This window comes from Salvelinus alpinus, chromosome 13 (genome assembly GCF_045679555.1).
Source record: "Salvelinus alpinus chromosome 13, SLU_Salpinus.1, whole genome shotgun sequence".
Taxonomy (NCBI): Eukaryota; Metazoa; Chordata; class Actinopteri; order Salmoniformes; family Salmonidae; genus Salvelinus; species Salvelinus alpinus.
In genome coordinates this window covers 21,505,061-21,520,122 of record NC_092098.1, presented here as the reverse complement: position 1 = coordinate 21,520,122, position 15,062 = coordinate 21,505,061, and the positions used below count along the sequence as shown (strand labels likewise).

Here is a 15,062-nt window from a genome sequence, read left to right as displayed (position 1 = left end):
GGCATTGTGTTGCGCATGTGAATTTCCTTTCTTTTTCAGCTTCAGACCAATGCCTACTCCTTTAACTTAATCTGTTTTTAATTCCAATTGTTTTTACACCGGAAGGTGATTTTCTGTTAGAGGTGCACTATGTAGAAATCGCTCTGCCCTTTCCCAGTTGCTAAAAATCTAATAGTTTGCCTAATTTAAGTTTGTGACAAAACAAGAAAGTATAGTGTAGAGAATCATTGTACCATCTAAAACTGCTGTGAAAAAAAAGGTTTTCAGCTGTTTGAAGCTGGTGTGCAAACCAGGTGTGCAAAAACAAAATGGGAAGCATAGAAATAGCGCACATAGAACATATCTACCGCTTCTTAGACTTGCTTTCAATGAGAATGACAGATCTATAACTAACTTTTATTACATATTGCAACTTTAAAAGGTGCATTATACAACATTTTCCCATGTGAAGAAAGGAAATTTGCTATTTTAACCTTTAAATTTGGCCAAAAGGTCTTGGCCTTATTGGCACAGGTGGTGTGCTTGCATACCTGCAAGGGTTGCTGATTTAAACCCTGGTCTTCTGCCCTCTAATAGCTCAAATCAGTTATGTTTAGAATTTACCATAGACAGTCAAAAGTAATTGTCTGCAGTTTTCAGAAGGTGAATAGCTCAATTGACTGTGACAGTCTTACATTGTAAAATGACTCAAATCCCATTGAAAGCACAGTTAAAGAAAACGGTTTTAAGTCATTGACTTGAAGGTTGTATAACTCAGCCATTGAGACTAAACAAAGATATTCCCATGTACACTAGAGCTGCGTCAGTAGGTTGACTGGTGAGCTTAATGTGGCTAATTTCGCACTGATGTTTAGAGTCCCACAATAAGAGTGAAAACGCTAATTTTGATGTAAACTCTACACAGTTGTGTTCTGTGAGTGTCACTGAGTAGGTGGATACTCCATTACATGAGTGCAACATCCATAGGTTAGGCTGTACAGTGCATATACAGTTGAAGTCAGAAGTTTACATACACCTTAGCCAAATACATTTAAACTCAGTTTTTCACAAATCCTAGTAAAAATTCCCTGTCTTAGGTCAGTTAGGATCACCACTTTATTTTAAGAATAATAGTAGAGAAAATGATTTATTTAAGCTTTTATTTCTTTCATCACACCCAGTGGGTCAGAAGTTTACATACACTCAATTAGTATTTGGTAGCGTTGCCTTTAAATTGTTTAACCTGGGTCAAACGTTTCGGGTAGCCTTCCACAAGCTTCCCACAATAAGTTGGCTGAATTTTGGCCCATTCTTCCTGACAGAGCTGGTGTAACTGAGTCAGGTTTGTAGGCATCCTTGCTCGCACACGCTTTTTCAGTTCTGCCAACAAATGTTCTACAGGATGAGGTCAGGGCTTTGTGATGGCCACTCCAATACCTTGACTTTGTTGTCCTTAAGCCATTTTCCACAACTTTGGAAGTATGCTTGGGGTCATTGTCCATTTGGAAGACCCATTTGCGACCAAGTTTTAACTTCCTGACTGATGTCTTGAGATGTTGCTTCAATATATCCACATAATTTCCTCCCTCATGATGCCATCTATTTTGTGAAGTGCACCAGTCCCTCCTGCAGCAAAGCACCCCCACAACATGATGCTGCCACCCCCGTGCTTCACAGTTGGGATGGTGTTCTTCGGCTTACAAGCCTCCCCCTTTTTCGTCCAAACATAACAATGGTTATTATAGCCAAACAGTTATATTTGTGTTTCATCAGACCAGAGGACATTTCAGATGTCATTACAGATGAACATGGTACCTTCAGGCATTTGGAAATTGCTCCCAAGGATGAACCAGACTTGTGGAGGTCTACAATTTTTTTCTGAGGTCTTGGATGATTTCTTTTGATTTTCCCATGATGTCTAGCAAAGAGGTACTGAGTTTGAAGGTAGGCCTTGAAATACATCCACAGGTACACCTCCAATTGACTCAAATTATGTCAATTAGCCCATCAGAAGCTTCTAAAGCCATGACATTTCTGGAATTTTCCAAGCTGTTTAAAGGCAAAGTCAACTTAGTGTATGTAAACTTCTGACCCACTGGATTTGTGACACAATGAATTATAATTGAAATAATCTGTAAACAATTGTTGGAAAAATTACTTGTGTCATGCACAAAGTAGATGTCCAAACCAACTTACTATAGTCAAAACTATAGTTTGTTAACAAGAAATTTGTGGAGTGGTTCTAAAACGAGTTTTAATGACTCCAACCGAAGTGTATGTAAACTTCCGACTTCAACTGTGAGTATGCCCCCAAAGCAATTCTAAAGTCTAATACATCCAGTGCAATTTCAACTGATTTCAATGATTGTCTTCTGTTGTATTTATATAACATTCCGTTATTGTTTAGCATTATCTAGTCGAAATATGGCATGATTACACTATTTGTATCCGTTTAAATTCACTTTCAATAGTTGTTTTTTATTTTCAATGAAAACCGCAAATTCATCTATTGTGGCTAGCTTCACACAGGTAGAGGTGCTGGACATGGGCTAGTCCAGCATCCAAATCGGATCTGCATATACAATCAAGATGGTCAAATGGCAGAGTTGTTCGTTTGGCACTGTTGATCAGCACAGATTTGGATAAAATGTAAAGGAGAAGGTGGGTACTGGAATCTATTCTAGAAATTCAAAACTGGTGAGTTTTTCTGATGCTAATAAGCATCCATTTGCACAATGGAGTGCCCAACCGCACTGTATACATGTGCATTTGTTTCAGTGAAATATGGCTAGCTTTCACCTTAGCTTGGACTATGGATTAGCTAGCCAGCTAGTATTGCAAAAGACCATTGTTTGCATTCTAAGGTAGCAGCGTGACCATTTGCCCAACATTTGGTGTTGGTTTTGAACTGATGTACGTCAGTAAAGACAGTACAGTATGAAGATAGGCTAAAACTGCTTCTCCAATAGAAATCCCCGATCACACTTATAGGCGACGTCATGGTGAAGTTTTCTAGCTATGCTCATGCGTAGAAACACAGCATAGGGTCTAGCGCCGAACTGCGCATTTGCAGGCCGTGAAATCGAAGGCACCCTTACGAAAAAAGTTTGCAGTCAGAGTGCAGTATAACTGCAGAATGCCGCAACTACTGCGTCCAAATAACATTTATTTTTTTACTGCAGTAATGTTGCACTCCAAAATACCACAGTCGACTGCATTTTACTGCAGTTTCAAAACTGCAATATTTTTTTAAGGGCACTCCTTCGATAAAGTTGTTTTTGACAAATGAAAACATGTCAGTTTGTCACTTTCACGAGATTGGTGTAATAAAATGTTCAACTACTGGAATCTCGTTTGTGCCTTTAGATTTCAGAGAAAATGAACTGCTAAGGAAGAATATTTCACTTCTCTCATTGACTTCTCAAACCCCAAACCCTGGCTTGGTCTGATTGTTTCGCAAGCGTTCCCGTAAGTCTCGCGATGTTGCGCTTCTGGTTTAGAAACTCTGTGACATTAGGTAGATAGCTAAGTTTTGTGGGAAAATATAGGACTGGCATTTGATGGGCTCCTGAGTGGCGCAGTGGTCTAAGGCACTGCATCTCTGCATCTCAGAGGCGTCACTACAGACCCTGGCTCAATTCCAGGCTGAATCACAACTGGCCGTGATTGGGAGTTCAATAGGGCGGCGCACAATTGGCCCAGCATAGTCCGGGTTAGGGGAGGGTTTGGCCGGGATGGCCTTGTCCCATCGTGCTCTATCGACTCCTTGTGGCGGGTCGGGCACATGCACGCTGACTTCGGTCGCCAGTTGTACGTTGTTTCCTCCGACACATTGGTGTGGCTGGCATCCGGGTTTAGTGAGCAGTGCGGCTTGGCAGAGTTGTGTTTCGGAGGATGCATGGCTCTCAACCTTTGCCTCTCCCGAGTCCATACAGGAATTGCAGCGATGGGACAATTGGATATCACACAAATTGGGGGGGAAAAGAACAAAAAACTATTTTTGCTTTGTCATTATGGGGTATAGATTGATGATTGATTGATGAGGGGGGAAACAATTTAATCCATTTTAGAATAACGTAACAAAATGTGGAAAAAGGTCAAGGGGTCTGAATACTTTCTGAATGCACATCAAAGTAAAGTCATGAAAGAAAGATCCTTAGGAACCTCTTATTTGGGTTCTGACCTTGGCAAAGTTCCAGCGCTGGATGAAGTGGCGGGCCACATCCCTGGCAGCTTTGCCGTGGAGTGCAGCAGACAAGTCACGCCACGGCATACGGGGCACCTCAGTGCGGTCAATGTTGTCTGGGGACCAAAGGACTTTACATTTAAGAATGAGCCCTCTTGGGTGTGTTGTGTATGCATGTAAATGTGTGTTAGTGCGGGAGTGATAGGGAGGGTTATGAATTGAGCTATAGTGTGTGCATACTGTACCTTCGAATGGGCGGTCCAGTTGGACCCAGTCCTTCCTGATGAAGTTGCTGTAGTCCTTGCCAAGCCACAACTGGGTGTTGTTCTTCAGGTCCACATGGTTGACCTCCTTGACCTCCTCTGGCTCTGTAGGTTTTGGATCCTGGGCCAAGTCTGACCCATCCACCTGGTCACCTGAATCAGCTGCCTAGGGGGCAGAGTAGGACAGTCTGGTAATGAAGTCATCGCTCAACACCAGGTAACACTGAACTATGGATTACCAGAACAGAACAACACAAGAGAAAGATTAATCTTGACTTTGTCTTGAGGTGTCTCACTTCTGGCTCAGCCAGTGGAGCCTTTGGTTCTTCTTCAGAGATATGATGGGTTGTCTCCGTATCAGTCAACCGGTACTGACTGTCGTCCCACCTCCCAAAGGCCAGGTCCAAGCCTCCCACAAAAGCCACTGATTGGTCAATGGCTACCATCTTCTCATGATGGGCCCACAGAAACACCACCGCGGACATGTGGTTGGGGTGTCGCATCACCTGTTGGGAAGATGTCAGGGAAGCTAAGGACACAAATCTAAAAGTTTTGAATTTAAATTAAAAGACCCAGATTAACAAAACATAGTAATGAAAGCATGAGGATGTGTATGATTCCTCTGTTTAGTGTGACACTGTGCTACAATGTTATGACTAAGAGCCAGCAATGTGATTGGCTTTTCAGGTGTAAAGCACCACCTGACTGCAGAGCAGAGATTGGAACGTCTCAGACAGACCTTGATGTTGGGGTGCATGTCCATCAGTGTCCTCTTGCTGTGGCCACTGTTGATGCCCAGGGCCATTTCCATCTCCTTGTACAGGAGCACACATACTTTGACACCTTGTTCCTGCACAGAGAAAAGAAAGGATGGATATACACAGAAGGTAGTCTGGCTGATACCAAAGTCCTTCTGACTTCAGAGTCTGAAAAGGCTGTTTTGATGTTGTCGGCACGATGCGTTGATAATGAAGGGGGCTATACTTTTACTGGTTGGGTCTCCTCAGTGTCTTTCTCACTCAAACACCCACAGCCACACACATCCCCAGAGTGCCACCCCCTTCCATTACAACTGTTGGATTTCCAAACCAAACAACCTTAACCCCCCAGGAAAAAATTATATAATCGAGAGAACCAACCAACCAAACAATATTTCATTAACAGACAGCCTCCTTTTCAGACCAGTGGGTCACAGCTGTGTGGTCATGAGGTACGCTTTTGCCAGGCTACACAGTAGGTGGGAAGGATGAGGAAAGGAGGGATTAACCTTCAGTGCATTCAGAGGAAAGGAGGGAGGAGAGGTAAAAGGGAGACTAGAAACATGTTGACAGGAGAAAGTTGGGAAGTAGATTCGTACTGCTTTGCGTTTGAGGATCTGGTCCAGGCGCCAGTATGTGTCTGTAGCTGGCCTCTTCAGGAAAACCTCTGGGCTGAGCCTGGGAGGGAGGGAGGGAAAGACATATTCACCATGCAATGTTAACCATGTACATATTTACACTGTGTCCTGCTGTATACAGACTAATTAGAAACAAACCTAATACATGTTGGAAACAGTGATCGCCGTTGATATTGATATCAAATATTTGTTTTGTTTGCTGTATGCTCTTATTTAGCTAACGGCAGAGCCATTTTCTACAGTATAATGTATATGGCTCTGGATAACCACTCTCTATAATTATGGAGAGCACTGTGCTTACATCAGTCTTGGAACACACAGTAGCTTACTAGCCATAGAGATATACTGTATAATAATAGAATGTTCAAATATATTTATATGGTGCTAGCTCTGCTCCTCACCACCAGCCTGTAATGAAGATCTCCTCCTTGGCCTGCTCCAGAGCATCAGCCAGGTCTGCAAAGTAGCTACTTCCATTTACATACCTTTAATATGACCAATTCATAAACAGAGACATTACATTTAAGTTAAGGGTGCACAAAGCTATGGGTGTATACAGCATGTACACATACCACATTATCATCTAATTGGAAGCAACATCTGACCATTTAGTGAGTGTGTTCTCCCGTGGTGGGGCAAAGCCCCCAAAGCGTTGGACCTGGAGGAATTCACAGGGCTCAGCCAGCCTATTGATCTCATGGCTCCACCAGTGAGCCTGTCTGTAGCTGTTACATTTGATGACCAGATTCCTACACACACAAAACACTCATGTAAGAACACAATAGGGATGGGCACGGTTATTCGAATATCCGAACGGATGTTAGTATTCGATTACTTGGGAGAGTATTCATTTTTTATAAAAAGGCTTTGTCTATTTTTTTTTTTAAGGCTTTGTCCAAAATTAAATGATCTGATATTGCTAAATTCGTTTTTTTATTGAACCATTATTTAACTAGGCAAGTCAGTTTAGAACAAATTATTATTTACAATGACGGCCTCTCCCGGCAAAACCCTCCCCTAACCCAGACGACGATGGGCCAATTGTGCGCCGTCCTATGGGACTCCCTATCACGGCCGATGGTGATACAGCCCGGGATCGAACCAGGGTCTGACACCTCTAGTACTGAGATGCAGTGCCTTAGACAGCTGCGCCACTCGGGGGCCTACAAGGATAGACCATTACAGTCAAAATGGTAATAAAACATCAGTTTTATGAGTTTGCCGCATAAAAGACAAACCGGTAGCTTACACACGTTTCACACTGGCTACATTCAGAGGCTCCACGTGTAGCAAGTGAAGTGGGCGATTTCTAACCAATGCCAAATGGAATTAAACTTATGGAAATAAAAAGGCTAAATGAAAAGGAGTAGGCTATAATGATGAACCAACAGGTAGGCTGTGGTTTCATATGAATGGGGTTGTTGTAGACATTGGATGGGGAGTGTAGCAAAATAGCCTCTATTAGCTTTGCTACTTTAGCTAGCTAGCTGGCTAACTTAGCTGGCTATTTCACAACAATTTGATGTAGTCAAGACAGGCCATACCAGACGGTCTGATATAGTTTGTCAACTAGTCGGTTTGGCTATTTTCTCTCTCTCCCTCCGTGCACCAACTATCTCGCTCTCTCTCTATTATTATTTATTCGACTATCCGGATATCCGAAAAAATATCATGATATTATTTGAATACTGAAATCATTTCAAATGCCCATCCCTAGAATACACATACACGAGTTTACACAGCGAGACAATACTTGCCCGCACAAATACACAAACAGCTAGGAATTGACTCATAAATAAGAAAAACAGTTAGGAATAGAAGTGTCTATTTGAGGGTACACTTTTATGAGTGTCTGCTGAAAAGTAATCATATTTTTTAGATTCCATTATGAACTTACCTGGTGAAGTTCTGAATGCAAACCCCATACTTGGTGTCAGTATATGCACGACCCACTTGAACTTTGAACTCCGGGTCAAAGACCAGTACGAAGCAGACGACCCCGTTTTCCCGGTTCATATAGAGCAGGAAGGAGTCCTTGACCACCAGCCAGCGCTTTGACCAGCGAAAGCAGAACTGGTGATGACCAATACAGTTCAAACCCTGGATACGGTGACCTCCTGACCTTTTGAAGATGGAACCCTCCCTGAAACACAATGACATCACTCACACAGACATAGAATCAGTCACATTAAAATATACTGAATAACACTGTCTCTCTTTCTCATATACCATCACACACACTCTCATAGACTATTAATAGCGCTTACAGGCCTTTGGGTCCAAGCTCACTGACAAAGGAGAGGGCACTGACATCAAGGAATTCCAGCTGGAATCAGAACAAGATAGGATGTGCTATCATCACGGTCTGACAATGAATGGTAATTGGTGTATGTGCGTGCTATCTTCACTCACCATGCCGTGATAGTTCTTACAAAAGGAATTCTCCAGAAGGCCGTTTAGGTATTCCTCAAGGTATTTCTATAACAGAGAGATCAGAACTGACTGGACCTACATTATCAAATGTCAACAAATCAAATGGTCAGATAGACAGAAGAACCCCTGATAATGATTTTAAAAAGTCACAAGATTGATCCTTTGTTTTTTTGTGTGGAGGGAATTATCTACAACTAAGTAGATGTAAGACTGAGTGATGTGTGGCTCTCTGTCTGCATGTATACCATGGTGTTTATCAGTGTCTGTCTTTTTGTGTACAGTATGTGTGGTTCCATGGTTGTAAGAGTGATACCGGTTTGCTGGAAGTTCGTCTCATCCTCTCAGTCCCATGTAGACTTGGCATCTCTTCTGTCATAGCCCTCAGTTGCGCTCTCTGGGCTGCAAATCTAAAAATAGACATTTTAATATTCTAAACATTTTACTGCTTAAACTCGTACCAAAATCACAACAGGCCTTCACTCTGATTTGAAGTGCATCCCCTCTAAACAAATTACTCTCAGCACAGATAATGGGTTGATTTGCATGTCTGAGCTCTGATTGGTGCTCTGAGTCTGACCTTCCCAGAGGCAGGAAGTGGGCCATCATCTTGTGCTTGTAGAGGTCACGGTGCAGCTCCTGGAAGTGCTTGTACTTCCTTTTTACCGTCCAGGTGAATTTGCCATGGGTCAGCTTCACAGTGTACAGAGTGCACACACGGACCTGGAAGAGAAAACATGCCATTGACTTGTGTAGCCTACACATAATGTAAACATGTGCTCATGTAGAAAGGTACAGGTGTGCATATAATATACAGACATACGAATAAACACTATGTACATACAGTATACGGTACACACACACACACACACCTTGGAGCGCGTAGTGTATCTCTCGGTGCTGTCCACTCTGCAGATGACTGGAGTCCCAGGCAGTAACACCGGCACACCTGCCTCCTTCACATCCAGCAGATGATGGACCACCAGGAAGGGACGACTTTCCTCTGTGGGGAGATCAGATGACACAGGCAATCTATTACAGAATAATTCAATACCACTACTGAAGTCTCTTATCAGTCCAATGTGATGTAAAGGTATTTGGATGGAGGGAATAAAACATTATAGGCTACATCAACAACTAGGGTCTGTGTCCTCACCTCCTTCCCTCATGAGGCCATCCAGCTCTTCCTTGCTCAGCTCACAGTCGTCCGTGATGAAGCGCTTTGTCTTTTGGGCCTCCGCCGCTCCCCCATCTGGACATGAAGGGGTATTGCAGCATGCTGGTGCTGGACTGGCCATTGTGCTCTATCCCTTTCATCACACAGAAAAATTGCACTAAATATTAATCACATTCCATCACCATAATCTTTCAAACATCTCGCTATAATATCCAGAAAAAACTTTAATCTAGCTGAATTTACTGTATTACATAGAAAATACTTGACAATAGTGGAACTGTACAATGCAATGACAGTCATTCAGACTAATTGCAGGCCTGTGTCAATAAGGCCGAGATCATTTTTTCAGACACGTTATCTATGAAGTACATTACATTAAAGGCCACCTAACACAGATGACTATAAATAGTGGGGAGAACTGATCTATGAACTAGGAGAGACTGGGGCTTCACGTGTGTCTAAATATAATCCTGGGACTTCTCAAGTGCCTCAGACACTGCAGTGAACCAGATAACACAACACCACACCATCTGAAGAGGAACAAATGACATGATAACAGCATCAAAAAGTACAATAATGTGTTGGTGGTGTTTACCTGGTTGTATCATCAGCGGTGTGACACATAAGAAGTCTGGGAGGGAGCACACACAATGAGAGAGAAGGGTGTGTGCAAATGCGTGTGGGAAGAGGGATCTGATTGGATGAGTAGATTTGTTTCCAGGGCAACCAAGTTCAAGGTGAAACAAAATCGAGAGAGAGAAAGCGATGCATTGACAAAATGTGCATCACTGTCTCCACGTCTCTTACTATACAGAGTATCAGCCTAGCTCTGACAGTGGTCTTGGTACTTTATCTACATTGTCTTTGCTGTAATGCAGGACAGATTCTAGTAAGCTTTACAAGCTCACCATACGGACTGTCACTAGGGGACCCTACAGTGGTTCCTAATTCCCAGTGTAAATCTATACCCACGGGTGAGTTTGTGCTGTAGGCTTATTCTGAGTCATGGATAAAGAAACATTAGTTGTTTTCATTTGGAGGGAAACATTTCTGAACTGTGGATGGGTCAACACACCAAAACATGAGGGGAGGACTGTTATTAAGTGTGCACACTGGACACAGCACAGCAAATTACAATCCCAAAGTTCACTTTATTGCTTTCTCTAGGTATCATCTTGTCATCTATGGATAAATGGCAATTGCAGAACAAAAAAGCATTTACAGCATTTGCTTAATTTATTACACCATATTCAACATTCTCTAGAAAATATCTACTGTCTAGCCAGTCAGTCATTCAAATGACAAAATGATAGGCCTATTGCCTACTATAGATTTCCCCACTGAAGCCATCATTCTATTTTCCATAGCCTCCACCCATTCCCCCTGCAGTTAAATATAAGTTCCAAAGCGCTCTAGAAAAAACAGAACATATTGGCATGTGAGTGGGACTCAGGGGTAGACGTAACATAGTAAATGAAAATCAAGGACATTCAAATTAGTATATGTTACGTTTCGTATGGTATGTATTAATTTGTGGATTTCCATCATACATTTTGTATGATATAGGGCAGGTTCCCCAACTGGCGGACCAGAGCCCCCCAAGTTTTCTGAGATTTTTTATTGTTGGACATAAGACTGTGAAAACACCAGGAAATCAGCTCCTAATGATTTTAAGTTTGGAAATCTGTTCCAAGTATTGCCACGTATAATAAAGAGGCATATGTGATCGTATATAAATGTAAGCAAGGTTTGAAATTATTATGTTTCTGTCAAATATTATATCTGTTTAGGCTTCTTGCGGTCAATTTGCATTCTACAAATTATTTGTAATTATGTTCTGGCCTCTGACCATCTGCTCAAGAAAAAAGAAACTGCCCGCAGCTGAATCTAGTTGATAATCCCTGACATAAGGTGTCCAATCAAAAACACATATTTTGATCAATGAGTGAAATAATATGTTAATTGTGTAGATAATGGTCTAAGAAACCAATGGTCCAAACCTCATGTCTCTATCACAATCCATTCAAAACTTATTGCCGTTTTTACCCTTGTAGGATTGTCAACAATAGGGCGACTAAACTCAAAGGAGACCAGAGACAAAGTGGCAAAAATCTGAGAAATAGTATCGCATCATCTAGGCTGGATGCTGTCCGAGAATTAAGGTTACCTGACAGGCTCACCATTGAACTCAACATCTTTCTTCTCAAATCAGGATGACATAAATCAATAGAGGTAAGATAGATATAGATTGTGATATAACATGTATTTTGATATTTTAGTATACCCAGTTCATATTAATGCAAAGTTTCTGTTCTTTTTCAAAGACTTCTTACAAAAACAAGCGTATCTCTGTGAAATGTCAACGGAGCCTTTTAACATTTAATTCAGCTCGTGTCATGCTAATTATGCTATTTGCGACCCGCGGAACAACTTGGATGACGATGACCACAAAATGTTAAATCCTCATAAGTTTCGGCGAGAGAACTCCACCGCTCTTTCAATAGAACTCGGTGCTAATTATCGGATGTATTAGGTTATGAAATCTGACTTTTCTATATAATGTGATATGTTGGAGAAAACTCCACTGAAAGATTCAGAACCATATTTGTCTTGGTAAAATGTATTTAATAGCATAAGGAAGTGAAATGTCATCACCAAAGCACATTTTCACCAACTCTGGGCAGAGTGGGTGGACACCGTATATAATGTTACAAATTACAATTCGTATGACATGAATTAACAATATGTTAGGAGTTAGTTAAAGGGTTAAGATTAGCTGACATGCTAAGTAGTTGCAAAGTAGCTAAAAAGTAGTAAGTAGTTGCAAAGCTGCTAATTATTTAAAATGCTAAAGTTGTCTGTGATGAGATTTGAACACGCAACCTTTGGGTTGCTAGATATTCATGTTATACACCCACCCAATCACCCTCCTTAAGGAAAACTGATGTTAGAGGGTTCCTCACCCTGAAAGTAGTCTATGGGCCGAGAGAGTAGATTGCACAGTACAGTTCTTTAAAACAGCCACTACAAACTTCAGCTAACCTTAGCCACCACAAGCTAACAATCAATGGAAGTGATGGGGGCATGTGAGCATGTTTATTTAAAAAATTAAGAATGTCCAAAACACCTGAAATCAACTCTATATTTAGTTTTATATTACTAAAGGTGATTTGACTCACATACCCACATCACTTCAATTGATTAACTTGTGGTGGCTAAAGTTAGCTGAAGTTTGTAGTGGCTGTTTAAAGACAACTGAACCGTGGATGACAGTTTCCCCTGGCCCATAGACTACTTTTAGAGTGAGGAACCATTTAACATCAAGTTGTAAAATAGTGAACTACTCCTTTAAGTAACCTTTGGTCTTATGTAACCATACCAAACATAACATATTATACTAATGAGTGGCCGATCATTTTTCATTTACTATATTACGTCTAGTGTATGATACCAGGTTGGAGAACGAAGGAGCAGACAGAATTGGCAATGTGAAACTATAATAAAGTATCCAGTTGAAATGTCGCATAGGCCTTATTAGTATTCTGCATCCGTGCTGTTTTAAACTATTTCTAAATCACGATAGTTCCCTTTATAGTGGTATAGAATCACAGAGGAGATTCATTTTAGTAGAGGCGTAGTTACTTACTAAAGCATCACATAGAAAAGATCAGGAAGACGAGGGTCAAATTCCATATCCGTGAGTAAAAATATCTTCGTTTTTCTTCCTAGTCCCTTCGCCCTAGAAGATTTATCAGTAGTTTTGACGTAAAAAGAGAGAAGGAAAGGGATACAGTACTTACTCTAAACCATGCACATGTAAATGTTCCTTCCGGCTGCATGGTAGGCTATATTCCTGAAATCATTCACCGAGAATATCCGCTACAGAAGCACAAATAGTCTGATACAGTAGTGCGCGATGACTTGTCCAGGTAAACATTGCATCAATGTATCAACAACGTATACATTTTTCTTTCACATTACCTAGCTATTCCATTGTAAAAAAAAATGTCGCATAGTGCCTGACGTAGCAGGCAGCAGCACTCCAGTTGAAGACAGATTGTACCGTCAGCAGCACAACAGTAGTTAACCTTTATTTAACTAGGCAAGTCAGTTATTAAGAACAAATTCTTATTTACAATGAAGACCTACACCGGCCAAATCCGGAGGACGTTGGGCCAATTGTGCGCCGCACTATGGGACTCCCAATTACGGCCAGTTGTGATACAGGCTGGAATCGAACCATTTCTTCTATTAAAATTCAAATAAAAAAATTGAGAACTAACAATCAACAACTAAATTATAAGAGTTTGGTCCGGATTATATGATTTTCATTGGTTTTTAATTATTAAACATCTTCGTCTTTGTTGCTTGAGATTTTCTCAATAGAAGAGATTACTTTATTTGAAGTGTAACCAGCTGCAAAACAGGTGATATGCCAGATCTGTTTTTACTGGCTCAAGACATTCCTCCTCCTCATTCACACAAAATGAATGAGTACTGTTGAACTGAGACAAAAGGGACATGTCTCAACCGGGGCTTTGGTCCAGAAGCCAAACCAGAGGAATGTTGGGAGCACATAGTTCCTGAGTGGTGCAGTGGTCTAAGGCACTGCATCTCAGAGCCAGAGGTGTCACTGCAGTCCCTGGTTCAAATCCAGGCTGCATCACTGTGATTGGGAGTCCCATATGGCAGCGCACAATTGGCCCAGTGTTGTCTGGTGTAAGCTGTCATTGTAAATAAGAATTTGTTCTTAACTGACTTGCCTAGTTAAATAAAGGTTACATTTAAAATGATTAGAGAGAGTCTTCCAATTGAGGACAAAGAAGATCTTTGGGTGAGTCAGCAGACATTGTCTAGTCATAGTGGTCAGAGTCAGACATTGTCTAGTCATAGTCAGACCTTGTCTAGTCATAGTGGTCAGACCACACCCTCTACACTCAGTAGAAACAGTAAATTAAATGTGTTGAACCTAAAGAGATTTATCTCGAATTACATTGTAATATTCTAAATACATAAACATAAACAAATGTATATCGACACAATATAAAGAACAGAAAATATTTTGTTATATTAAACCAAATTTCTTGCCCAAGCAACATCAAAATGTGATCTTGAAGGTGTGTGTAGCCTATTCTGATTCACTCAAAAGTTGCATAATTATAGTGGTGTGATCAAGTAGAATGTAGACTACTTTCACCGTACACACTACACTGCTTCCCATTAATATGCCTCAAAGGTTTTAAGAATTCTCTACAGTGAAACAGAAATGTAACCATGACAGTAGTAGACAAAATGAAGCATTACAACCGTACTTGCATGTGTAATTGTTGCTGCTGTCTGGTGTTGAAGAAATGTTTACTTTGACTTTATTAAAACTACCTTCAAACTGTTCTGTTGCATGGTAGGATGCTGTGCTACTGCTCTATTTAATCATCCTTGGGAAAATAAACTGTGGCTGTGCTTGGATTCCCAAAGGGCTGGACAAATGATTCTAGCCAAGCCTTGGAATCAGTCAAGCAGTGGTTTTGGAGGCGGTCTGCATTAACCTTTGTCTTCAACATTGTCTGATATTTAAAAACCATCTCAAACTGCCATTTCAAGATTTAATAGCCACATATTGTATGTGCACCC

General features: G+C 41.1%; 1 protein-coding gene across 2 annotated transcripts in view; it reads right to left on the bottom strand.

The window, feature by feature from the left end:
* The window catches only part of LOC139537345 (phospholipase D2-like), a 40,581-nt gene extending 26,956 nt beyond the window's left edge, over nucleotides 1–13,625 (bottom strand). The window contains exons 1-15 of one of the 2 annotated variants that reach the window (XM_071338559.1): nucleotides 13,078–13,625; nucleotides 9,411–9,564; nucleotides 9,127–9,257; nucleotides 8,835–8,977; nucleotides 8,571–8,664; nucleotides 8,237–8,302; nucleotides 8,092–8,150; nucleotides 7,722–7,967; nucleotides 6,430–6,573; nucleotides 6,226–6,309; nucleotides 5,786–5,864; nucleotides 5,168–5,278; nucleotides 4,725–4,934; nucleotides 4,411–4,594; nucleotides 4,163–4,281 (exon numbers count right to left, since the gene is read on the bottom strand). In XM_071338559.1, coding sequence (XP_071194660.1) covers nucleotides 4,163–4,281; nucleotides 4,411–4,594; nucleotides 4,725–4,934; nucleotides 5,168–5,278; nucleotides 5,786–5,864; nucleotides 6,226–6,309; nucleotides 6,430–6,573; nucleotides 7,722–7,967; nucleotides 8,092–8,150; nucleotides 8,237–8,302; nucleotides 8,571–8,664; nucleotides 8,835–8,977; nucleotides 9,127–9,257; nucleotides 9,411–9,552 — 1,812 coding nt within the window. In that variant the 5' untranslated portion in view covers nucleotides 9,553–9,564; nucleotides 13,078–13,625. The remainder of the gene's footprint in view (nucleotides 1–4,162; nucleotides 4,282–4,410; nucleotides 4,595–4,724; nucleotides 4,935–5,167; nucleotides 5,279–5,785; nucleotides 5,865–6,225; nucleotides 6,310–6,429; nucleotides 6,574–7,721; nucleotides 7,968–8,091; nucleotides 8,151–8,236; nucleotides 8,303–8,570; nucleotides 8,665–8,834; nucleotides 8,978–9,126; nucleotides 9,258–9,410; nucleotides 9,565–13,077) is intronic. The other variant, XM_071338558.1, reaches the window with a different exon arrangement.
* Nucleotides 13,626–15,062: the final 1,437 nt, after the last annotated feature.